The 27,191-nt window shown below is 38.2% G+C and overlaps 2 protein-coding genes across 3 annotated transcripts in view; both read right to left on the reverse strand.

The window, feature by feature from the left end:
- calm3a (calmodulin 3a (phosphorylase kinase, delta)) overlaps positions 1-2,176 on the reverse strand; it is an 8,847-nt gene extending 6,671 nt beyond the window's left edge. Inside the window, exon 1 of one of the 2 annotated variants that reach the window (XM_040130915.1) lies at positions 2,158-2,176. The gene's annotated coding sequence lies outside the window, so the exon portion shown is untranslated. Of the gene's footprint in view, positions 1-1,667; positions 1,765-2,157 lie in introns of those variants that run through there. The other variant, XM_040130914.1, reaches the window with a different exon arrangement.
- Positions 2,177-8,963: 6,787 nt separating this feature from the next.
- Positions 8,964-26,608, reverse strand: si:ch211-195m9.3. The gene is made up of 19 exons (XM_040131266.1): positions 26,568-26,608; positions 25,654-25,790; positions 25,068-25,202; positions 24,633-24,821; positions 23,967-24,101; positions 22,918-23,106; positions 22,252-22,386; positions 21,205-21,393; positions 20,539-20,673; positions 18,658-18,846; positions 18,477-18,490; positions 18,008-18,030; positions 17,393-17,496; positions 14,827-14,918; positions 13,960-14,039; positions 12,040-12,193; positions 11,090-11,258; positions 10,927-10,980; positions 8,964-10,816 (listed from the first exon to the last, which is right to left on the reverse strand). Exons 1-19 carry the CDS (start codon positions 26,606-26,608, stop codon positions 10,560-10,562), a joined length of 2,421 nt encoding a protein of 806 aa, XP_039987200.1. The 3' UTR covers positions 8,964-10,559.
- Positions 26,609-27,191: the final 583 nt, after the last annotated feature.

The raw sequence follows: 27,191 nt of genomic DNA on the forward strand, positions 1-27,191 counted from the left end.
AATACAAATTTTAAGTGTAGTTCATAATAAGTGCATGTATATTCCTCTTGATCTTCCCAAGTAGCATTTCTCAAGACAAGCGAGCCATCACCCTCTGTTTTCATCCACTTCATGTCATTTTACAATACATACTTCCTTCGATCATGAGGCACAATGTCGACATGGCAGACTGTGTTCCCACCATAATCTCTTCCAACTTTGAAATCCAAGGATGCGCTCCATCTTGAAGAGTAAGTAACTTCTCAAGTATGTCTGACATATCTGTATTCTGCCAGGGTTTATACTCCAGATTTTGTCGTCAAATAACCACTGGACACATCTTATCTGGTGACTTTCCCCTTCTTGGGCATAATGAATATTTCATTTTTCTATTTGCTTTGCATTCTTCTCAATTTCTTCTGCGCCTTTCTTCCTCTTATCTTGTGCAGCTTCCAATAATTTCTGTCCCTCATTTTCAAACTACTGGAGAATGCCAGGCTCTGCTTGTCTTTTTTCTTTGCGTTTCTGTCCCTTTTTACCTTTCTTCTGATCCGCCTTCCTATCTTATTTCTTGCTCATTCTTGTGGACACAATAACAATTTTAGTCCCCTTAAAGACTCATAGATCATTAGTTTCAAACGTCCTTTAAAAGAAGCTCATGATTTTTTATCAAAATGTCCCACTGAAAGACGCTCATATATATTTAACACACAACCACAACCTATGTGTGACTGTCACACATGAACCACACATGAACACACACACACACACACACACACACACACACACACACACACACACACACACACACACACACACACACACACACAGACCAATCGTTGAACAAACAAAGACACAGAGCGAATTACACCAAACAGAAGCTCACAACAAACTCAATCATCATCCCAAATTTCTCAAAGTTAACTCATTCATACTTTTCCCTACTAAATGCACAGTTTTGCCGCTCACTTTTCTCTTTTTTCCTAAATTTATGCTACCTTAATGAGATGCAGACATTTCAATGAGAGGCTGCTTCAGACATTGTTCGTCAACAAATGTTCGAGTGGGAGCTTACAATTGAATTTTCTCATTCTGCTCCTCCAGTTCTTAGAACTGACCTGAAACATCCCCTGGTGACATTCCAGGTTTTATGGCCCGTCCAACACCACCTTCCTAAGGGCTTCATCCGAATCTGCGGCTTAACCTCTGTATTTCCTCTTTTTTCCTTTACATACACACCTCTTTTACCATGTTACTTTTACTTTATTTAATTTCTCCTAATTCCTTCGGGCCCGGAGTTACGTTTCTCATTTCTAGTCAAATTCCACTATTCTTTAAAAGCCAACTTTCACGCAGCGGCTAATACAAATGTCTTACGTTAAGGAAGATAAGGGCCCTGTCTTCATTAATCTCGCATGGCGTTTATTTAGCACACTTTACCGCTACTAATTAGGCTATTCTACCGTTTCTACTTTAACTTCTTATTTTCTTTACGTCTTTACTACACTACTCCCCCCTTTCGCTTCGCCCTAGCAACGCAACAAAACCGAATTTAGAACGGAGCACCGAACCAAACATCAACACATCATGACACGCACAGACAAACAATTCTTTGCGGTGTGACCAACCAGCAAATACAACAGCCTCAACGAACAAACCAGCGCCCCAAGAACGTGAGGAATGCTCACCTCTACTGCCGGCTCGGAGCGGGAGTCGGCGCGCTGATGCTGGTGAAGATTCTGCAGGGCACAACACGACCAAGTTCGTCACGCCAGAATTCTTGTAGTTTATTAGATGGTGTTGATGATATGAAGAGGATGAAGGAGACTCCGCTGACACCGTCTTGATTGCATATAAAAGGTTTATTACAAAGAAGTACAGCGTCAAGTCAAGCATTTGCAGATCCGCTTGTGAGAAGGTGTGAAGCCGATGAACCACTCTGAAAATCAGCCTTGACCACCGACTCTTAAATAAGGCAGTTGTTTTCCTAAAAACTGTCACTGACATATGGTTTCAATCACAAAGCATAAACTTTCTTATCCAAACTGTGAGGCACCCTCTGAGGACCTTTGACATTTATAAACCCAGCTCTACATATATAAACATACACATCACAGAGGCAGCCCCTCATGCAACCAGCAGAACAGCAACGATGCTTTCAATCTTTATTTCTGTTACCTTCACTGGCTCTTCCCTCCAGTCCACTGTGTCTGCTTCTCCTTCTGTGGCACCAGAATATCTGGAGGAACGGTAACGTTATGACTCTCTCCAGGAAGAGATTGAAAAAGAGTATGGTGGCTGAGCAGCCCAGCAAACCATGGGAAACAAGCAGGACCCTCCCATCAAAGTGGATGGGGCAGTCACTCCAAATCCTGTGAGAAACACATTAGGTTAAAGTCCACGTTCTTAATAACAGACACCGTCATACCATTACTGTCATTGCAAAGAGAATTTCAATGCTACCACTACTCAATTTTAGTGTTACACAACATCTTAGAGTGTATGACAAGTGAACATAATTTTTGTGCATTTTAAGGATTTGAAGTTTAACTGTATACTTTTAAAATCTAACAATGGCTTGTATTTTGAGTTATGAAGTGAGAAGATATGGAAAACAGATGCAAAACCCAGTTAATTTTTTATGAAAAATTATAAATTATATAAATTGCATGTATTTATTTCTATATTTTTTCATCCATATATGATTTAGTTCCTGTGATTAACAACGCAAAAGTGTGCCAGTCAAATTACAACCTCACTGATTTCCTATAAAATAAATGTGGAGGAAAAGGAAAAAGGGCCTGAAAAAACGTTGGGCACCCTGCATAGTCAGTATCATGGTTTGTAAATGCTTTTTGTAGCAGCTAAGAGCAGCTAAGAGTCTTTCAGTTCTTTTTTGAGGGATTTTCAACCATTCTTTCTGCAAAAGGCTTCTAGTTCTGTGAGATTCTTGGGCGCCCATGGCTGCTGGTTGTTGGGACAAGGTTTGAGGAGTCAGAGCATTCATAAAGCTTTGAAAATTGTAACACTTGGCTTTTCCTAACAATGATTGAACAAGTTATAGCCTTAACAAGCTAATTAAGGTCTGAGACCTTGGTAAAGGTTATCTGAGAGCCCAAACTTTTTTATGGTGGTCCTTTCCTTTTTTTGTACAAAACAAAAATTATACTCTAATCTTGTTTAAAATGTTGAAAAGAATGTTTCACTTTTAACTTTATGGCTTTTGGAGATCAGTTCATCTTCTACTCACTTAACTATTCACAATAACAAAAATTTTGATCACAGGTGCCACTGTATATAACGAGATCTCATAAATGTTAGTAATCCATATATTGATTCCACCGTTACACTCATGGGGACAGATCAATGCATTGCTGTGATAACCTAATCTCCAAACTTTTAGCGATGCAAGCAGCATGGTCACTATGGATGGCAATGTCAGTCTGTCGGTCAGTCGGTCGGTTGGTTGGCCCAACACTCTCAGTCCAGACTGAAACATCTCTACAACCACTGAATGGATTGCTTTATGAATGTAAACACAGAGGGTTTGCCACCTACTTGCCCAGTTCTGGGACAAGATTCTTTGGACAGATGAAACCAAGACTAACTTGTACCAGAATGATGGGAAGAGATGAGGATGGAGAAGGAAAGGAATGGCTCATGATCCAAAGCAAACCACATCTTCTGTCAAACATAGTGGAGGCAGTTTCATGGCATTGGCATGTATGCGTGCCAATGGAACTGGGTAACTGATTTTAACTGATGATGTGACTGCTGAAAAGAAGTAGCAGGATGAATTCTGACGTGTACAGGGCTGTATTATCTGCTCAGATTCAGCCAAATGCTGCAAAACTGATAGGACAGTGATTCACAGTACAGATGGATAATGACCCAAATATACTTATACAATACAAGTGCTTCTCAGAGCAAAGAAATTGAATATTATTTAACGGCCTAGTCAGTTACCTCACCTCATCCCAAATGAGCCTTTTCACTTACTGAAGACAAAACTGAGGGCAAAAAGACACAAACAAGCAGCAAGTGAAAGCGGCTGCAGTAAAGGCCTGGGAAAGCATCTGAAGGGAGGAAACTTATCAATTGGTGATGTCCATGGGTTCCAGACTTCAGGCAGTCATTGACTGCAAAGGATTTTAATCCAAGTGTTAAAATAATCCTTAAATTTGTAATTATGTTGGTTTGTCCAATTACTTTTGAGCCTCTGAAAATTAGGGACTACTTATAAAAATGGCTGTAATTCCTAAACTGTTAATGTGAAATTTTTGTTAAACCCTTTGAATTAAAGCTGAAAGTCTACACTTATGAAATGGCTTCATTTCAAATCCATTGTGGCGGTGTATAGAGGCAAAATGATGAAAATTGTGTCACTGTCCAAATACCTATGGACCTGACTGTGTATATGACTTTGTGTGTATATATACATATATATACATATATATATATACATATATATATATACATATATATATATATATATATATATATACATATATATATATATACATATATATACATATATATATATACATATATATAACTTCTTTCATACGATTGGTTGGTTATTTCTTCCATACTAAGATAATGCTTTTGTGATAGAAAATGAGAAAAGTAAGGTTTACCATTTAGATATCATTTTTAAAGAAGAATTCAACTTAACCCCAGATTCAGCTCAAACAGATGTCTTATGGAACATCTAATGGAAACAGAAGAGCAAGGCTTCAGTCTCTTCATGACCCAAGATTGTAGTATTGTGCTGGACTAGTGTTGATTAATGAAGTTAAGTTGTTGGGCTCTTGGTTTTTCTTCCTTCCCCTGCATATGCATGTGATGCTTTTGGCATACACTTTGGTTGATGTACATCTCAAGTCAAAAGTTTAATTGACTTGATCGTGCTGAATGATAGGAAGGTGATCATGCTGAAAGATAGGAAGATGGGAAATACAAGACAGCATTCATCATGAGTCATATAATGTCAAATATTTTGCTTTGGGAAAAACAAAAGTTCAGATGTGTAGTTACATGAAACGCGTGCAGTTAGTCAATGCTGAAGTTGTTTCAGCAAGGAGATTGGGCTAGGTGCCATCTATCCCTCACTTTCCACAGTAACAGAGATTGCCAAAAGATAGTGTGGAGAATTGGAAGGCTGTAAATTGATTCCCAGACATGAGGCTGGTTCCATTTTTATCTTGGAGAGATGTTTGTCCTCTATGGATACAGGTCAAATATTGATTTTAGTGGTGGAGTTTGAAACGCCTCTTTCCTTCCCAAATCAATATGGCCTCATATGTATAGTTAGGTTAATATAATTAGATAAATTGTGTGTAATTGTTATATTATATTATGTTGATTCATGTTACATGGACATCAAGGGATGCTCTCTGTATCTGAACATACTGAACAACTGGCCTCCATTTTTATTTGTTTCTATTTGGCATTTTGCATGGTATAGAATTTTGGCTGCAGCAGTAAGAATGATGCAGAATTCACTGAGTATTGGGTATGTCTTTGTGAAAACTACTATACTTATCAATGTATTAAGTTATCAAATTTTGCACATCATGTTTAACTATAAAATCAAGATAAATTCAATTTGCAACTTGGCAGGATGGTCATATAAAGAAATCTGCTAAGCCACATATGAATTTGGTGTGATTTGAAGAAAATAACCCTATAATAACCCTGATCCCATGCCGGACAATCAGGGAACTGACAGTGTATTCTGTTTTGGGTTAGCAGTTGCGGCTTGTAGATTAATCCCAGTATACCATTACTTTCAACTCACCAATGGTGGAGACTATAGTTCCCGCAAATTAGAAAGCGCCTGGGATGTCCCATAGGGCTCTGCCTCGTTCTGTCCAGGTGCCTGCTGTCCTGGCTTCTTCATAGTGCTGCAACAGATGTTTCAGGTCTTCACAACTAAGTCCCTTAACCTCCTTTCCCAGAGCTGGTGGGCCTGTAATTCCGCTTGCTTCTGGGTCTGTAGGTGGCTTTAACAGTGACCTTAATGATCATGTATGACTACTGCTTATCACCAGCTCAATAATCCATCTTTACTCTCCTTTTATGACATGCCACAAACATACACAAACATATGTACTCCTGCTCTCCTTCTTTCTTTTTGATCAACATAAGCAGACAAACATAAATCAAACAATATGTGTGTCTACTGCCGTAGTTTTCTTAAGTGATTCTTATCTTTTTTCTTTCAGGTCCACCCATACTATTACTGTGTCAGGTTATTCCTCTTATTTCTTATCAGAAGAGAATTTCTTAATTGGTTTAGAATGAGCTTGTGTGCAAACTGTCCAGGTTTTCCTGCTGAACCGATTTTTTTTTAAATTTACCATCCTGTTTCTGTGTTTGCAAAAGGGAACCTTCAACCTGGTTACTGAAACCTGAAAAGGCCCTTATAAGAGTGTTTCTAGTGAGACACTGGCCAACTGAGTAGTCTTATGTCTTTATGTTTTGGGCAAGTCTGTCTAGTAAAAAATTGAAATAATAAAAGATAAATGTCACATTTAAAATGAACTTATCTATGCATTATTTAAACTGAAGAAGTCAGCAGGTATGTGTTGCCAACAACAAACTCAAAATATGTGAGCCACTTACTTTTAGGGAAGGATTACTTTTAAATGACCTGGTCCATAGGGGCATTAAATTTTTCTGTGTCTCTCTAAAAGTTGGCTATAGGTTATAGAGTACTGTATGTCTGGTATTTTCTCTTTTTTTGGTTATTGTCAATTGATTGTCCACTTTGTGTTTCCCTAAAAGCTGCCAATATGTTGTTAATTATGTCTGGTATTTTCTGTTTTATAGACACAGTCCCTTTATGTAGACATTCCTTTAGGTGACTTGAAAAAGTGCTTCATTGGGAATGGATGATAACCAGAATGGATCAAAAGAAAATATGAGCAAATTTAAGAAAGTACCCAACAATTTTATGTTTTTTTTTAATGTTTTTTGACAATATTTCTCTTGTCTTTTTATTAGTGATCTGCATGCTTAAGTTTTTAAATGTGGACTGCTTATTATAATCATTATTATTAATATGGCCTACATTGTTATTGATTTTTTTGGGTTGAACAAAATATTAGACTAAGCTGGGGAAAAATTGTGTATATTTCTAGCTGTAGCTTTAGAATAGCTATGTATATGTTTTTAAAAAGATGTTAAAGTACTGCAGAGGAGTAGTTTTGGGGTTTAACGCAGGATTTATCTGACAAACAAAAGTGATGACAGACAAGGGCTTCAAACGGCATTCATGTCTTGGGATATCATCCCCCACAAATGACTTTTCAACTCTATGTTTTTTTTAATCATTTTTTTATTACAAGCTTAAGTATTACAAGCCTCATTCCAGTGTATGACTTGGGTATGCTGCTTGTTCAGCTCTTTTACACTGTAATTACAGTGTAATTACAGGGTATGTGAGCTGTTATAAATAAACAATAAAGCTGTCCTTTATTATGTCCCTCTTTTTCACTGGAATTACAAAGTGGCATTGGATGCTTTTGTGGGTTGTAATATGTGGCTATGTATACATATTACTAAATCAGTATAATTAATCAAAAGTACATTATTTCAGCACAATAAATAAAGTTTGTCTATCTAAGTGTTAAAACAGATCAGCCAACTTAATAGTAAGTAGAACGTACAACATTTGTTTGTCCCGTTTTCTGTGTTAGATCTGTGGCTAGGAACTGAAGCTTGAGCCTCTGGATAATATTAAATAAAGCTGCAGCTTTGTTTCTACAAAGATAAACATTAATGATTAAAACCTATACAGATTATTAGTATTGTTTGATACCCTGTTGGTTTTTTTCACATCAAAGTAAATTAGCAAGCAAACAGATATGATGCTGTATTCCTTCATCCTCACATAAAACATTAAAATTCCCCTTAAGTTCAACCCAAGGTTGGGGTTCCGGGTGGTATGCTTTCCAAAGGATTGGAAAGAGTGAAAGGCCAATCCCTTAGCTGCGGCCAGTGCTGTGAGACACAGATTTGGAAAGAAAAAAAAAAAAAAGGTGTGTGCCATGATACATCAAGTGTGCATCACTCTATGTAATTAGATACAAAAAAAGATGATTCTGGGTGTCTTGGAGTGATTAGAGTCCCTCAGGGCCACTAATATCAGAAAAAGTGTTCACTAGTCCAATTAAGGAATAAAACTGACTCCCCTCTTAACTGGAAATTAGCTCTAAGGAATATATGTGACTGAAGGTACCAGTGGGGTATAATTTTTGGAGAATCTTTCAACAAGATGCAAAACAGTGATTAACTCTGTAATAATTGAGCCAAATTTATTATTTGGATTGTTTAACAGAGATGTTGGAGTAGATCAGATCTTATAACCCATGCGGGTGCACAATGTTCCTTTGCATAGGCTTCTTATACACATGAGCAATTTGATTATAATGCGTCGTCTCTCCAAATAGTTTAAATGACCAGTGTTACCACTGTAAACTAGGGACACCAATTCCCCATTGCTTTTTTATTTGTCTCTTTGGAAGTAAAAATTTAATCCTGGCCCTATATATACACATGGAGAATTTATAGATTGATTTTTTTTTTTTACATATCTTAATATTGTTCGTACTCTTAAATATCAGATGTTCTGAACAGATGTTTAGTGGGGAAGCCAGGATCGTTGTGAATGAAGAGCTGTATATCATCTGCATACAGAAAAAAACAGTGCTTGGTGTTACAGGGTCATGACTAAACTATATGAATGGCAGCCCTATAGGAAAGGGAGTTATTTGGAGAGAAAAGTCAACAGCCTGCGATATCGAAGTACTATGGTGATGAAAAACTTCCGCTAAAGGCAAATTTTGCCTAAGCTCACGCACAAAACTAAGTAAGATAGAACACAACTGGTTTGTTTTTTATTTATTCAAAATATTATAAAAAGACACCCACAGAAGGTTTTTGTTTTATATAAAAAATAGACATGCAATATAAAATTTTTATACTAGCATTGTTATCAAACACATTGTAACATGCAGTAGCAGTTTTTGCTGAATATATATTAAAAATAATACTTTTGGTAAAATGAATATGCGTTTATTTTTGCTTAAATTCATGTCATTCATTTACACAAGAAAATATACAGTTGTATAAATGATAAATGACAAAAAAGCCAGTATTTCCACTATTGTGTATTTTGGTACAGAGCAACTTGACTTAGCATATATGTATCCCTGATAGTTCTTATTAAATATTATACTTAATTAGCTTTATTAATCATGACATGATAAATGTTATTTCAATGTAAACATACAATTGTAGGACCTAAGCACTTGTGCAAACAGTTGCCATTTAGTATGTAGCTCAGTAAAAGAATCAAAGTAGCGTAAAAATGATAAAGACTAACATAACATTAAAAACTTAAACATATTAGCTGATAACTGTTTCTATCATGTAAAAATCAAACTGCTCAGTAAGATTCTTGCATGCTAGCTGCTATCATGACAGCTAAGAAAAGGGCTACTGGAGCTACTTCGCCGCTCCAAACTAACAGAAAATATAACTCATTCTACAGAGGGCACAGCTTTCACTGCTGCAGCTCTGGCCTATCTTTAGATAATAATCCTAATTACAGATAATCCTGAGTACAGATGAGTATATCACCATGCACTATTTTTGGCATTGTTACAGTACTGATTACTTTCTTTAGTAACAAGCAGTGTGAGTGATTGCACTGTGAAACTCAGTAAAATACTGTCGTTAGTAATAATAGTAATGCTCCTCTACTTCGTCGTTTTGGGGAGTTTGCTTATTTAATGTCTGTCACTGAGGGGACTGGGAGCTAGTTTTTTAGAAGTGCTGTCCAACTCCGTCAGAAATCTTTTTTTTTATACTTGGTCCAAACAACCAAAGTGGAAGGCAGAGTCAAAAGTTGTCAAGAATAGAGAGGGGGTGGTGCAATATTGTTTAAAAAAGGGGATAATCGTGCATATTTTCAGACAATCTCCAGGAAGACAGTCCCAATTAACTACTTGAGATACAACTATAAAGAGTATGGGGTAGACCTGCTCTATTTGATAGGTGCCCTAAGATAACCTCTGTTATGATTTGGCGCTATATAAATAAGATTTAAAATTGAATAGATAAAGAGGACAATACCTGGCTCCTTTCTCACTTACACAAAACTTAACAATAATTGGGGGTGAATGTTAGATTGTTGGTTTCAGAAAGAGACAGAAACTGTTGAATGTGGATTCTGACGCTATTCGAACATCCCATGCAGTTTGGATCGAAAGGAAAATATCCCCACATTAGAACAAGGGCTGGAGGGAGGGATGAAAATAGATCATGTTTTCCCTGGTGCCATGAAGTAATACTGGTGCCATCTGTTGGTAATTGATTATGTCCAAACCGTACACTGGTTGCATGTTGGACCACAGTCACAGAAAGTGCGACATTGGTGTGGAGGGTTAAGGAGCAGTTGAATGAGTAGTTAGTGATGTAATTATTAGTTCAATGAGTATACAGGATTGAGGAGCTTGTTAATAGTTTTCATGAAAGTTGTCCAACACAAAAACAAATTGACAAGTGGTGACCTAAGGACGATAACATTTGTAAATAATGAAATGGAGTGACTGAATAGTAGAGTCATGGCTGAAATCAGTGAAGACATTAACTTCATCAAAGAAGTAGGTCTTGCCAGGGATCATTTTAGGGAAGTTGCAGTGATCAGGTGTTTTCAGGATGTAAGGCGAGGGCAGAGTTTTCACAGTGGCATTTATTCCATGGATTTTCAGCACACTGCTGAACACGATGCTGTGCAGAGACACACTTTGCACGGTCCCGATTTTCACTAAACAGGGACATATACAAATGTATTAATTTTACAAATCCACGTATTCAAAAACAATATTTGTTCTAAAAGTCCCCAAAAAAAATCTAAATGATAAACTCATAACTTACTTTCTTTGCAAAGATCTGTTTCTTTAAGATTGCTCACTGATAGAAATCTAGATTCTGAAAAAGAAAATTATACTCATATTACTGCCAAGATGGAGAAACTGAAAACTGAATCAAGAAAAATATCAGGAACTATCTGTGAAGCAATGCTCAAGCAAACACTGACCTATAATCAACTTGCCCTGATGCTGGCCCGGTTGGTGTACCGGACTTAGCTTCCCTGCACAGCATGAAAAGAGAGAGGAATTGTAGTAGAGGTGGCCACAGCATCTGAATCCTGGTTTGTTAGGGTAGAGCCCCTCCTTGTCCTCACTTGAGCAGCAAACATCCTGATTCTAAAGTAGACATAGCATTATTATGAACAATATGAAAGTCACATTAATGGTCAATAACAACATGCTTCTTCGCCGTCTTACCCAGAGTTTTTGAGAATGATATAATTCTGTGTGTCCAAGACATACAAGCTATGAAGTAAATTGGTCTAAGACACAGTTATGGATCGCACCATGGTTATGGGCAGAAATGCTGTGATTTGTGTACCAAACCAGATGGTTGAGTTTTGGCATATTATTAAATACTGATCATTTTAGGCATAAGACTTGTTAAAAAAAAAAAAATGGTTGTGTTTAGGTTCACATTAGATGTTTTGTTTGTAAAAAAAAACAAAACTCTGCAGGACTTCCTCTGTCTCTGACCATTGCTAGGGAAGGATCCATGAAAATGCACCCAGGTCATGAATAACCTAGCTTCACAAAAAGACTTAAAGAAGGGTGCATCAGTTTAGCCTTGCTCTGTCAACATGTTACACCGTGGAAATTTGGAGTTCTTGCAGGCATATTTGTGTTACTTTTGACGGAGCTAGGCTAGCTGCTTCTCCCCACACTCAGCCTGTGCTTACATAGGCTAAATATATTCTAGCCTTATTATGTCATTACATCTATCTCTTACTGAGAAATATTATTTCCTTGTTTCCCCAAAACTCAGGATTTTCTTGGTTTCCTCTTTCTAGGAACATTTAAGGCCCTTGATCATATATTTTGAAATGGGCACAAGCAATAGATTCTCCAGAGTGAGAACTGCAATTATTTTATCATCATTATTATTAATAAAACCTACCCTTAGGTCTTGCAGAATGGATCCACAGCATTGAGCATCATGGCTATGCAAGGATTTCAGGTTGTACAGTGTCCCTGCACAGCACTTCAACTGTGGGTCTTTAATGTTGTAGGCTTGAATCCCACAGCAATGACTGTTTTCGTTTTTAGGATGTCTGGATGGAGAAACAGTGCTTATAGTTAATATCAAATCCTGTGAGTGATATGAGGTTATTGTGAATTCAGGACTCCTACTGGATATCCTCAAGGTTCAGGGCTGTTATTGTGAAGATCTCTGTACCGGACGTAACCTGTGAGTGAGCAACATGTAATATAGTGTTTTGTTTTGTTTTTTTTTTCAATTCTTGTTCGTGTACAGTTACAGTCACTGGTGCAGAAGTCTTTGCTGATGTAAACTTATATGACTCTGGTATTGATCAGTTAGCCAAATAAGTAGCTTCTCGCATGGTATTTCTTTCCATTACATTGTGTAGTTGTTGCTATGTTATCATTGTAATGCACTCTGTGCTCTCTGACTGGAGCCCTACTAACCAGTTCCCAGGGGGGGAAGTACCGAACAGCCATCGTCATCATCATCATCATCATCATCATCATAATGTTCTAGAGAGATCGTATTACATTCAACAGATGGTGTGTTATTATATACTTCCTCTGGGCGTTAAGTACACTGGATGTAGTTTAGAAAATAACGTCTTCAACAATGTTTATATACTTCAAAAATAGCGCAGCAGTCAGAGCACAATACACAATTGTAGTAGTTAGGTAAGAAAAAAATAGACTCGACGCCTAAAAAGGCACTTTGGGTTGAAGTTACATGTGTAAAACCGAAGTGAAAAACACAAGCTGTAGAATAGTACAGTAGCTGTTTTACCAGACACACGTGAAATGGACAACTGAAAAGTGCAGCTGAAAATCTTCCTGTGTAACATGTAAAGTGATTCTTGGCTACTAAGGGTAAAAATAACAAGCTGACAAACAGAGCGCTGAAATATTATCACGTTATCAGGTTGATCCGGCTAACATCTTCATAAACACTTGCCAACTTTAACATCTAAAAGACAGAGAGCAAGTATCTGCGTACATTGCTTGCCACCTGACCAATGTGAATCCAATATTCACTCACCTTTTAGCTCTGGTGTGGTCTCCAGATCCTCAGAAAAGTATCTAGGTATTTAGCTTCCTAGAGGGTTGACTTTCTTCACTAGCTAATCACTAACTCTGTCTTAGTTTCTGCTGTATGGAGCTGGCCAAGTAGCGTACAGTGCGTATGCTGAAAATGACTGGCTTCCGCCCAGTGGAAATGGGATTGATGACAATCCCAGGGCAAGATTGAGTGGCTGAGATTCATTTAATTTAAACCAATACAGGGTCAATGTTAAAACCGAAACTGTGAGCCAAAGTTAGAAAGCAGAAAGAGCTGCTGAGCTGTGTGACAATTCTCTCTGGATCAAGCAACACCAACTACTGCTTTCACAATACACAGTCAGTTGATTGTTTAAAAATATTAAAATGCCAGACTAAAACACAAAGATCCTAAATGTAGATCCTAACTATCATGGCCCTATTAAGATATAATCCATTGGAATTCAAAAGGCATAATTGTAAAAGAGTCAAAAGATGTACATGCACACGCACATGGCAGATACAAAATTAGTAACAAAATCCAAACAGCAGACAGTCAGAAAACTCCCAGACAACCAGACATTCCTTGGCACAGTAAATGAATTGCTATTAGAACTTGCCAGAAAAAACAAAGACACAGATTCAAGTTTGCTTCTGGAATGCCTGTTTTCCCACATATTATCAAGCATACCAAGGTTGATAATAAATAAATAAATTAATGAATTAATTTAAAAAAAAAAAAAAAAAGTCTTTCTGGCTTTCTGCTCATAAGCGTAAATACACATGCAGTAATATTGACCTGTGTCCTCCGCAGCAGATGTCAGTATCAGGCTGGTAGATTTCTGTCCCACAGCAGTGTTGTCCAGATGAGCCATGAAACTGAGAACAAAATATAGTCCCTTGAGCTGGGTTGTAAGGAACACTGATTACTGAACATTCCTCTCCATCTCCTCTGTCGTTGTTATTACAACAGTAACACATGGCTATTAGTTTTCAAACTCATAAAAGAATCTATTTCTATCGATTATACTGAAGAAATGGACTGCACCCACACACACAAAAAGATTCTGCCCGGAATTTTTTTTTTTTTTTTTCTTCTCTTAGAAGTTGAACTTTTTGGGGGAAACTAATTATTAACATTGGTTATTGGATGGACATCATATAGACAATCTTGTTCAGAAATTCTGACAAAAACTTGGTTCTTTGTGTAGAAATAGAACTAACCATCCTGTGCTTTGTAGAAAAAGGATTGTTGAAGCCGTTTTTCTCTGTTATGTATTACAGTGATGTGATTTACAGTATATGCACCCTAAAAATTAATTCTTGGTAACCCTTGGTCAACTTAAATCCATTATCACAAATCCTTCAGCATCTGTATCTTTCGTATCTGTATCTTGTATTTTCAATTACCTGTATTCATATAATATTTTTAATTGTTTTCTTTTACCTTGTGTCTTTTATTATTTTGTATCTTTTTAAGTAATTTTAAACTATTACTTGACATTGTTGTAAATGAGGAACGGCCCTCAATGATTAAAGACACTCCTTTACAAGCCAACAAAAGTCACTGAAAAGGGTGGTTCAAGTTTAGAGACAATGAAAAAAGGTTGACCTTTGCAGGAAAAGAAAACATATGAAAGCCATCTAAAAGTCATTATGACATTACTTGATCTATATCAGGCTTCCACTCAGACACACAGCCATCCCAGGAGACTTGTGTACGTGGATTATACACTGTGAGGACAGCATCACATTGACCTATACAGAGGGAGTAGGGGTGGGAGGATAGATACAGGACAAAGAAGTTGATAAGTGGACTGTCTAGCAATGACGACTCAGGGTTTGAGAGAGAAAAACAATAACTTTTACAGATGGGAAATTTCGCACACACACACACACACGTGTTAACGTCTTTTTCTGAACCTTATTTCGTCATTGTTTCCCCTCACCTTTGTCAACTAAAAAAAAACGTCTTAATGACGAGAAAAGTGCCAGGAGAAGTAATTACCCAGTGTGGTGGGATGATTGTCACCTCAGGAGAGGGCTGAGAGTTTACGCTACACATCCTAGTGTTACACATTAATGATGACATTTTTACTACAGACATATTCTCAAGTGGGTTACTGCTTAATGATAAGGAGCTGTTATATCCATAGCCTACTGTACAGAAGCTGCTTAGTTCATTTTCAATGGGCCTTTTTCCAACTAAACAATCCTTGCCAAAAGTAATCTGCAATCCTTCCTGATGATAGTATAGACTAAATCCAGTGTAATGTAAAAAACGAATATTTCCATTCAGACATCCAGGAAGCCTGAAGAGAATAAACCAACCAAATCAGAATGTTTTTCTTTTTAATCATTTTCTTTCCCTTTCAGTTTTCATGGGAAGTTTCAAATTCCTGGGCTAAATGTGGATTGACATTTTCCATCCTGTTTCCTTTTCTCCTACTCACGCTCACGAACGCAATAATTTAAAACAGCTGAGTTCCCTGTAAAGATGTTCTTGTTTACATGTTGTTCTGTTTCAGATACCAAGTTGGAACAAGTATGAAATAGTTACTAATTCCAAGCTTCTGCTCTGTACTGCTAAAATCCTGAATTCTTAAACGGACATCGTCTGACAAAATCCCCATACACATAAGTTAAAGACAATGGCAGTGCAGTGATTTCAGCTATATTTACCTGTAAAATGATCACTCACAGAGAAAGTTTGAAACTCATTCACATCTATGTCACCTGTGGTCCAGTCAATTGAATGAGATGTATAAAGAACTGTGCCTGTGGAGGGAAAGAACGACTTCGTGCTTGCGAAACTAGTGACGCTCTAAGGTTTGTCCAAAAAGTCTCTGATGATGCACTAGAAACTCCAAAACTCAGCCAGCCAACCAACTGTGTAACGTCAGCACTTAGTTGCTCAGTCACACGGTCAGGGAATGTTTAAAGGGCATTTAAAGGGCTGGCCTTGCTGTTGCGGTTGAAGAGTTATTTTTACATGTTTTTATATATTACCTTACTATGAGATTAAAAGAAACCAGTTTATGGTGTTTATTAAACTCAGGTGCTTGTACTGAACAGAGGTGTTATTCTGCAAAGAATTCACCCAAAGATATATGGTTGTCTATATGTGAAAAACAACACCTTATATGGAATTGGCATGACAATTTGAAAAACCATCCATGGGTGCTGTGTAGTCTCTTCTCTTTTCCCACCTCATTTTTCTACAGATAAGGCGTTGAGTAGGGAGAGTCACTCATATCCAGAGTGAAATGTCATTACAAGGGAGGCACATACCTGAGGAGTGACGGAGTTCTCAGCCAATAAGAAGATGGCCACGCCAACAATGTTATTTACTTTGTGTAAACTTAATATCTGCTACACCAGGGAGAGAATAGTCACTCAGTCTTCGTGACCTGATCTGAATGCAGTATGCTTGTCAGGAATGCATAGTCTGGTTCAGAGCTCTGTAAGCAACCTCAATCTTTAAGACTCTGCTGTATTGTAATAAATAGATGTGAATTTAACTTTTTGCGTCCTGCATACTTCACTAAATGAATGCGTGAATCCTGATGTTTTGAAGGATGGACTCAGCACGGTCCAGCCAAAAACATCACTCCTCATTCATTTCACTGTAGAAAGGAGTGAGATGCATTTACTTGACAATGTCCACACAGGAAAAACAACAGCAATGTTCAAATGTCTTAAACAACCCGTGTTCACAATTACCTGACTTCTATTAGCTATATACAACCAACAATCAATGGTGCTTTCTTTGACCCATCACCAAATTCTTTCCCTAACCTTAATCATGTAATTTTTGTGCCTAAACCTAACTTAATCTTAACCATGTTACTCATTAGTTAAACCTACAGTTTAGCTTAACATCAGCTACTGACCCAGTGGCATGTGCATTTCACCGCAATGAGCTCATATCTGCAACAAAGTCTTGCAAATCTAATGACGTTGTGCCCTTTAGCAGGAATTTGTGGTCTAAGTTTTCAGAGCGTTCACACAGGTAAAAGAAAAACATGTTCGAATTGCTTACTCAGTTCCAGCTGTGTATGTGATGCTTGTTGCAGCATCACATACATCACATCACATCACATTTATCTAATTTAATCTTCATCTATCCCAAACAGAAGTTGCATTACACATGCCATGACACCATGCACCAAGGGATAACAACTGACAAATGCTTCATTCACGAACCCACAAAAACACCCCCAATGTCATACCTGGGCTGCAGCACAAGTGAGGCTTTGTCTGGTTTCTCTCACAGCAGCTAAATTCATCCGGGTTGTAACATGATGACCCACAGAGCCTTGTGTTTGGCTCAGTGCTGTGGATGTGCAAAAACAAAAATAAAATATAATAAAATAAACAAAAGCAGTCACGTGAACACTATCACACGACACAAAGTATGGACACACAATGCAGGATTTAAAATACTTAAAAACTCAACTTTGCAAATGTTTTATGAGGAAGGAAATGCATTCAACATGTTTGTTAGACTTCAAGGATACACATAATGCATTCTGGTGAGTAACAATGAATGTGAACATAACTTTTGTTTCTTTGCAAGAAAGCTTGTTGTGTCTAACACTGGGTCAAAATAATCACATATTAGTTCGGGTATAAACCGAGCAGTACAATGAAAAAAAATAACACTAACACTTGCTCAAAACAAGCCTTTGGTACTGGGTAGGTTTGTGCAAATATTGCGTTGGTGCTACCTTGTCAATATTTAACCACGTTATTTTCACTGTGAAGAATGAAGTGATGATTGTTAGTGTCAACACTACAGTATGATATCAGTGTGAGACTGTATCTAAAACCTTTGGTTGACTTACCAGTTGCGCTGAGGTGCAGGTTTCTAAAAAAATAAATAAATAAATAAAATAAAATAAATTGAAACAAAAAATGTAAATATCTTAAAGTGCTCTGTCCCAGTCCTGTTCTCGCAATCCAATACAACACCATCACTGAGACATTAAATATTATTATTATGATCCAGCTGAATCAAAAAACACTCCACGAAATTTAAACAGTATGAGCCTCACAAGGTCAACTTTATTGCAGAACTACCGTAGTGGCTTGCATTATATTGTTGTGTGTTTCTCTTATTTTGTCCACCCCTTGTATATGATATTGCATTGCAAATCACCAAAAATGGATAGGGAATGGTAGTTATATTGCATATGTGAGGTTACTGTTATGGTGTATGCAAATTTTGGGCAGCTTTGGCACAGGTGATCAGTTGTTGCCACTCTTAGCAGTAAGGTAAATCATATAAACTGAAGATAGGAGTTTGTTTCTTACCTGCAAATGCACACCTGTGGACATAAAACAAAATATTTTGAGTGCATGTGGAAAATACCACCATACCCCAGCAGAAAATTTCAACACGTGCATTTTATTTTCCCAACTACACAAAACTCAGGAAAATACTGTATGTCAGTGATTGATAGTGCATTCAATATTAACTCAGTGACTTGATCACCTGACTCATTTGCACAGCAGCTGGAATTAATTGGTAGTATCTCAGGAAATTCAGTGGTCCAACAGCAGCACTCAGTCTCAGTGTCAAACTGGTTATGGCCACAGCACTGGTGGTGACACGACTTTCTCGTCAGGATCCTCTTTTTATGATTCAGGCCACAACACAACTGCTTGCCCATATCAAAAGGTTCTGTAGAAAATATCAGAATGATATATCATATTACTTTTACATCAGCCATAACACAGCTGACAGGATTTTACTTTTTCTTTTAAACCAAGATACTGTGTTTATATCTTATGCATCCAGTTAGCTACATAAGTATTTGGGCAGTGACGCAATTCTCACAATTTCGCCTCTGTAAACCAGCACAAAAGAAGTCATCAAGATGTGATTGAAGTGTGAACATTAACTTCAGCTTTAATCACATTAACTGTTTAGGAATTACAGCCATTTTTATACATAGTCCCTAATTTTCAGAGGCTCAAAAGTAATTTGACAAACCAAAATAATTATAAGGATTGTTTTTAATACTTGGATGAAAATCCTTTGCAGTCAATGACTGCCTGAAGTTTGGGTCCATTGGACATCACCAAAATGTTTCCTCCCTTGAGATGCTTTCCCCGGCCTTTACTGCAGCCGCCTTCACCTGCTGCTTGTTTGTGGGTCCTTTTGCCCTCAGTTTTGTCTTTTGTCAGTAAGTAAAAGCCATTTACTTGGCCATTGAAGCATATTCAATTTCTTTGCCTTGAGAAGCTCTTGTATTGCTTTTGCAGTATGTTTTGCGTCATTATCCATCTGTACTGTGAAGCACCATCCTATCAATTTTGCAGCATTTGCCTGAAACTGAGAAGACAGTACAGAATTCATCCTGCTACATCAGCAGCCAAATCATCAATAAACGACAGTGACCTAGTTCCATTGGCAGCCATACATGCCCACGCCGTAACACTGCCTCCACCATGTTTGACAGATGATGTGGTTTTCTTTGGATCATGAGCCGTTCCTTTCCTTCTCCATACTCTTCTCTTCCCATTATTCTATTACAAGTTAGTCTTGATCTCATTTGCCTAAGAATCTTGTTCCACAGCTTTTTTTTTAGATGTTTTCTGGCAAAGTCTAATCTGGTCTTTCTGATCTTGAGTGTTAGCAGTGGCTTGCACCTTGTGGTAAACCAACTGTATTTACATTCATGAAAGGCATCTCTTGATTGTAGACAATGATACAACTACCTCCTCAGGAGTGTTCTTAACCTGGCTAGGTGTTGTGAAGGTGTTTTCTTCAACAAGGAAAGAATTCTGCGATCATCCACTTGAGTTGTCTTCAGTGGTCTTCTTTTGGTGTTGCTGAGCTCACCAGAGTATTTCTTCTTTTTAAGAATGTATCAGATTGTTGACTTCGCCACCTCTAAAGTTCCTGCCATCTGTCTGATACTTTTGTTTTGTTTTTTTTCAGCCTAATAATGGCCTCCTTACTATGCATCTACACCGAGAGTTTCCATGAACAGCTACCAAATGTAAATTCAAGACTTGGAATCAAATCCAGACCTTCTATCTGCTTCATTTGCCATCAAATAACGAGAGGACGGGCCACACCTGCCCATGAAACTGATTGTCAGTCAATTGTCCAATTACTTTTGAACCAATGAAAATCAGGGGCTATGTATAAAAATGGCTGTAATTCCTAAATGGTGAATGCAATATTTTTGTTAAACCCCTTGAATTAAAGCTAAAAGTCTACACTTCAGCTACATCTTGAAGGCTTTGTTTCAGATCAATCGTAGTGGTAAACAGAGGCAAAATTACAAAAAAACTTCTTTGAAATACTGCTCTGTTTCACTGAAACGTAAAGGCTTGTTTTATGATATATAGCAGTTCTACTCACCTTTATCACAGTATTTGGCCTTTGGTGCAATTTTGGCTGCAATAGTTGACTGAAAGTTCTGTTTACTTTGTGGGTGTTGGGCATGCAGTCCGCGGAGAGGTGACACACTTTGCCTTAGACCCTTTGGGATCTGAGCTGTAAAGGCAAAGATCACGTCAACATACAGGAACCGTTTCTATCATTTCCATGAAAATAGGAGTTGCATGGCAAGGCCCCCACACACTGTGTTGCTTTCGTGTCAAAGGTGAAAGCTGGCGATCATGAGAGGAGTGGGAAAATTTTTGGTTTTGAATTGTAAATGGAAAATTGCAAATTCTCGCAATGTAACATCTATAAACAAACCAATCAGAATGCAGCATGAAATGACAGAATACGCTCTCCAATGCAACATGTATTTAAAGTATACATGCAAATACTACACAGGCATGTATACACAGTATTGTATCTAGTATAAGCAACATTTTTAATTAAGTTAGAAAAAACAGCGCCAGCACATAAGCCAAAGTTGTTTTCTTAATAATTTTCAAAACATGACAGCAGTGCAGATGGTGTTCATTGACGTCTTTCTGCTTGCATATTTTTTTTCTATTTATATTCAGGTATCCATTGTTCAGTCAGTCTATCACACAGTGTATAGGGGCCTTAAGAGTTACCCTTCAGTTGCACCTGTGTCCTCTACACAGCAACTTGAATGAATGGGTTTTATCTGAAGAACATCATTCATCGAACAGCAGCAATGAGTCACAGTGTAATACTGGTCACGACCACAGCAACGGTGGAGACGGGATGTCCTCGTCAGGATCCTCTTGTCATGATTCGGACCACAACACAGCTGCTTGTCTTCATCAAAAGCCTCTGTGGAAAAGATCGTGACGATTCTTTAAACTGTATCACCTTTACTTCAGATGTAACTCAGATGATAAGCATTTTTAGATGTTTTCTGGCAAAGTCTAATCTGGTCTTTCTGATCTTGAGTGTTAGCAGTGGCTTGCACCTTGTGGTAAACCAACTGTATTTACATTCATGAAAGGCATCTCTTGATTGTAGACAATGATACAACTACCTCCTCAGGAGTGTTCTTAACCTGGCTAGGTGTTGTGAAGGTGTTTTCTTCAACAAGGAAAGAATTCTGCGATCATCCACTTGAGTTGTCTTCAGTGGTCTTCTTTTGGTGTTGCTGAGCTCACCAGAGTATTTCTTCTTTTTAAGAATGTATCAGATTGTTGACTTCGCCACCTCTAAAGTTCCTGCCATCTGTCTGATACTTTTGTTTTGTTTTTTTCAGCCTAATAATGGCCTCCTTACTATGCATCTACACGAGAGTTTCCATGAACAGCTACCAAATGTAAATTCAAGACTTGGAATCAAATCCAGACCTTCTATCTGCTTCATTTGCCATCAAATAACGAGAGGACGGGCCACACCTGCCCATGAAACTGATTGTCAGTCAATTGTCCAATTACTTTTGAACCAATGAAAATCAGGGGCTATGTATAAAAATGGCTGTAATTCCTAAATGGTGAATGCAATATTTTTGTTAAACCCCTTGAATTAAAGCTAAAAGTCTACACTTCAGCTACATCTTGAAGGCTTTGTTTCAGATCAATCGTAGTGGTAAACAGAGGCAAAATTACAAAAAAACTTCTTTGAAATACTGCTCTGTTTCACTGAAACGTAAAGGCTTGTTTTATGATATATAGCAGTTCTACTCACCTTTATCACAGTATTTGGCCTTTGGTGCAATTTTGGCTGCAATAGTTGACTGAAAGTTCTGTTTACTTTGTGGGTGTTGGGCATGCAGTCCGCGGAGAGGTGACACACTTTGCCTTAGAATCTTTGGGATCTGAGCTGTAAAGGCAAAGATCACGTCAACATACAGGAACCGTTTCTATCATTTCCATGAAAATAGGAGATGCATGGCAAGGCCCCCACACACTGTGTTGCTTTCGTGTCAAAGGTGAAAGCTGGCGATCATGAGAGGAGTGGGAAAATTTTTGGTTTTGAATTGTAAATGGAAAATTGCAAATTCTCGCAATGTAACATCTATAAACAAACCAATCAGAATGCAGCATGAAATGACAGAATACGCTCTCCAATGCAACATGTATTTAAAGTATACATGCAAATACTACACAGGCATGTATACACAGTATTGTATCTAGTATAAGCAACATTTTTAATTAAGTTAGAAAAAACAGCGCCAGCACATAAGCCAAAGTTGTTTTCTTAATAATTTTCAAAACATGACAGCAGTGCAGATGGTGTTCATTGACGTCTTTCTGCTTGCATATTTTTTTTCTATTTATATTCAGGTATCCATTGTTCAGTCAGTCTATCACACAGTGTATAGGGGCCTTAAGAGTTACCCTTCAGTTGCACCTGTGTCCTCTACACAGCAACTTGAATGAATGGGTTTTATCTGAAGAACATCATTCATCGAGCAGCAGCAATGAGTCACAGTGTAATACTGGTCACGACCACAGCAACGGTGGAGACGGGATGTCCTCGTCAGGATCCTCTTGTCATGATTCGGACCACAACACAGCTGCTTGTCTTCATCAAAAGCCTCTGTGGAAAAGATCGTGACGATTCTTTAAACTGTATCACCTTTACTTCAGATGTAACTCAGATGATAAGCATTTTTAGATGTTTTCTGGCAAAGTCTAATCTGGTCTTTCTGATCTTGAGTGTTAGCAGTGGCTTGCACCTTGTGGTAAACCAACTGTATTTACATTCATGAAAGGCATCTCTTGATTGTAGACAATGATACAACTACCTCCTCAGGAGTGTTCTTAACCTGGCTAGGTGTTGTGAAGGTGTTTTCTTCAACAAGGAAAGAATTCTGCGATCATCCACTTGAGTTGTCTTCAGTGGTCTTCTTTTGGTGTTGCTGAGCTCACCAGAGTATTTCTTCTTTTTAAGAATGTATCAGATTGTTGACTTCGCCACCTCTAAAGTTCCTGCCATCTGTCTGATACTTTTGTTTTGTTTTTTTTCAGCCTAATAATGGCCTCCTTACTATGCATCTACACCGAGAGTTTCCATGAACAGCTACCAAATGTAAATTCAAGACTTGGAATCAAATCCAGACCTTCTATCTGCTTCATTTGCCATCAAATAACGAGAGGACGGGCCACACCTGCCCATGAAACTGATTGTCAGTCAATTGTCCAATTACTTTTGAGCCAATGAAAATCAGGGGCTATGTATAAAAATGGCTGTAATTCCTAAATGGTGAATGCAATATTTTTGTTAAACCCCTTGAATTAAAGCTAAAAGTCTACACTTCAGTTACATCTTGAAGGCTTTGTTTCAGATCAATCGTAGTGGTAAACAGAGGCAAAATTACAAAAAAACTTCTTTGAAATACTGCTCTGTTTCACTGAAATGTAAAGGCTTGTTTTATGATATATAGCAGTTCTACTCACCTTTATCACAGTATTTGGCCTTTGGTGCAATTTTGGCTGCAATAGTTGACTGAAAGTTCTGTTTACTTTGTGGGTGTTGGGCATGCAGTCCGCGGAGAGGTGACACACTTTGCCTTAGACCCTTTGGGATCTGAGCTGTAAAGGCAAAGATCACGTCAACATACAGGAACCGTTTCTATCATTTCCATGAAAATAGGAGATGCATGGCAAGGCCCCCACACACTGTGTTGCTTTCGTGTCAAAGGGGAAAGCTGGCGATCATGAGAGGAGTGGGAAAATTTTTGGTTTTGAATTGTAAATGGAAAATTACAAATTCTCGCAATGTAACATCTATAAACAAACCAATCAGAATGCAGCATGAAATGACAGAATACGCTCTCCAATGCAACATGTATTTAAAGTATACATGCAAATACTACACAGGCATGTATACACAGTATTGTATCTAGTATAAGCAACATTTTTAATTAAGTTAGAAAAAACAGCGCCAGCACATAAGCCAAAGTTGTTTTCTTAATAATTTTCAAAACATGACAGCAGTGCAGATGGTGTTCATTGACGTCTTTCTGCTTGCATATTTTTTTTCTATTTATATTCAGGTATCCATTGTTCAGTCAGTCTATCACACAGTGTATAGGGGCCTTAAGAGTTACCCTTCAGTTGCACCTGTGTCCTCTACACAGCAACTTGAATGAATGGGTTTTATCTGAAGAACATCATTCATCGAGCAGCAGCAATGAGTCACAGTGTAATACTGGTCACGACCACAGCAACGGTGGAGACGGGATGTCCTCGTCAGGATCCTCTTGTCATGATTCGGACCACAACACAGCTGCTTGTCTTCATCAAAAGCCTCTGTGGAAAAGATCGTGACGATTCTTTAAACTGTATCACCTTTACTTCAGATGTAACTCAGATGATAAGCATGCATATCCTACAGACCACAAGTAGACACCTGGCAATCAGAATTGAGAATTTTTAGTGGGAATAGTATAAATTAGAATAACGGAACCTAAAAAAAACTGTAATTGTATTTTCTAATCGTATACTGGATGTTTATATGATGTTTTACATCCATCAATTGTGTGTAGCTCTACTCACCTTCACCACAACATTGGGCCTTTGGCACAGGTTTGGCTACAATGGTTGCCTGACAGCATAATTCATCGAGTGGGTTGTAGGCTTTAAATCCACAGCAAGCTGACACCCTTTCACTTAGACCGTGTGTAGCAGTAGCTGTAAAAATAAAAACACACACACACACACACACACACAAACACACAAACACAGACATATATATATATATATATATATATGTGTGTGTGTGTGTGTGTGTGTAAACATAATCACCAAGCACTTTATTACACTTTATTAGGAAAACCTGTACACCTGTGTATTCATCCAATTTATAACTACTCATCTATCATGAACCTCTTTCACCAGGAAACCGAATTCAGCAGTCAGAGATTTCTTAATGATGCCTGAGAAATAGCACCAAGGTTGAAACAAGTTGGGTAGCTTCCACTGGAAACCTTTTTCTGTTTTTTGCGCTATTAAGTGCTTTTATTTATTTTATTAAATTCTCTCACTTTTCACCACATTTAACAGCTCCCTTCCCCTTTTTTGAAAGCTCACAAAACCAACATTCCCATTTCTTGCTGGTTTTACACAAATGTGTGGTCATTACCTGTTAATGTGCATCCATGTCCTACTTTACAACAAGTGGCCACAGCAGGGTTGAAAGCCAGTTTTCGACCTGCCCGAATTCGATTGTCACAGCACACAGACTCATGGGTGTCGTAACCTATTCCCATACAGATTTTTCTGCAAGACACATGTAACATAATCCAGGCTATTGTCACTCACAGTTATTAGTATTTCATAGACATCACAGTATATATGTTTTGAAAAATAGCTGCCATGTCAATGTACATTTCACTATTATCCTTTTTATATAGTGCCCCCTGATGGATTTTGTGAAAACACTTTGAAAACTACAGCGGTTACAAGGGTACCTATAATATAGAGCATGTACTGTATGCACAGTGTTTGCTGCTACATACACACTTTTCCACCCTTGCTGTGAATGTGACCATATTACAGAGGAAAAAACATGACCTAATACATGACATTTTAAGGTTGCGGCAGGAGCCCGGCAACTGTTGAATAATCGGTGGAAGCCAGATTTTCAACATGACTGAACATGTGCTGTCCAGCAGCGACAACCTGTGCAATACAAGAAGAAGAACAGAAGGTGGGAGATGCTGGGTCACTCGGACTGTAAGAAGTTATTATTGTTTTCGTGCTGACTCAGGGGCTCACCAGTAGGGATGCTACGATGAGGGTGGCACAACAGAAATGGGACGGTTTCATTAATCATTTAATGTTTAATTATCCATGAAGCATCCCTTTAGGGATCAAGAATGTGGTAAAGTTGTATTGCATTACATGATGTATTCCCTCCCTCCCCATAGCCCTATATTGTGAAGGATTCACTTTTCAGAAACGCTTTCACTGCCTAGGGTTCAAACACACACACACACACACGCACACACGCACACACACAGCGGAAAGTGTTGGAAAACTCAGGACGGCACTTACCGGTAGTTGCAATCTTCCTTAGAACCTGTGTCGGTGCTCATGGCTGACTCTGTCAAAAAAACATTGAAGTTCCACAGTGAGTCGTCGGGTAAAATCTTTTGATGCAACTATAGTCAAAACTGTCTCTTCCCGTGTGGAATTCAATAACATGACCATCAAAACACATGTAACTGTTAAGCAGTGCCTGGCAGTCCAAGGCTGGCTACAGCGGGGGCAATTTCCAGCGGAAAAACGGGACTCAAACCAAGTGCCTCTCCAGGGGCACAAGCCTTGTATCTATCTCGAACTTTGGACTGAGCCACGATACCTGCAGTGCACTGCTGAGGTCATGGCAAGGTTGGACTCAGCCATAGGCACCACAGCCTCCCCAAGGAGCGAGAGAAAAAGAAAATCAGGAAAGGGGATAAATGGGTTTTTGACGAACTTGAGGCGCGCCACGTAAGACGACCTTCTACATCTCCATCCAGTGATGCCTGACTCGGGTCATGCAAAGGCCCGGTTTTTAAGATAAACGAGGACGTGGAAAAACAGAACAAATACAACCGAAATAAGAACACGCTTTGAAGATGGTGACTCAATGATGAAGTGGTCCCATGTGGTCAATTAACCAAGGGAAAAGAGTCA

The sequence above is a fragment of the Xiphias gladius genome, chromosome 7, assembly GCF_016859285.1.
Source record: "Xiphias gladius isolate SHS-SW01 ecotype Sanya breed wild chromosome 7, ASM1685928v1, whole genome shotgun sequence".
NCBI lineage: Eukaryota > Metazoa > Chordata > Actinopteri > Istiophoriformes > Xiphiidae > Xiphias > Xiphias gladius.

Excerpts from the sequence above, each read along its gene's own strand:
- si:ch211-195m9.3 (XM_040131266.1), bottom strand. The coding sequence starts at position 26,608 with ATGAGCACCGACACAGGTTCTAAGGAAGATTGCAACTACCG. Across the intron at positions 25,791-26,567 it reads AAGGAAGATTGCAACTACCG|AAAAATCTGTATGGGAATAG; the intron begins GTAAGTGCCGTC and ends TGTGTCTTGCAG. Across the intron at positions 11,259-12,039 it reads CCATTCTGCAAGACCTAAGG|AATCAGGATGTTTGCTGCTC; the intron begins GTAGGTTTTATT and ends TGTCTACTTTAG.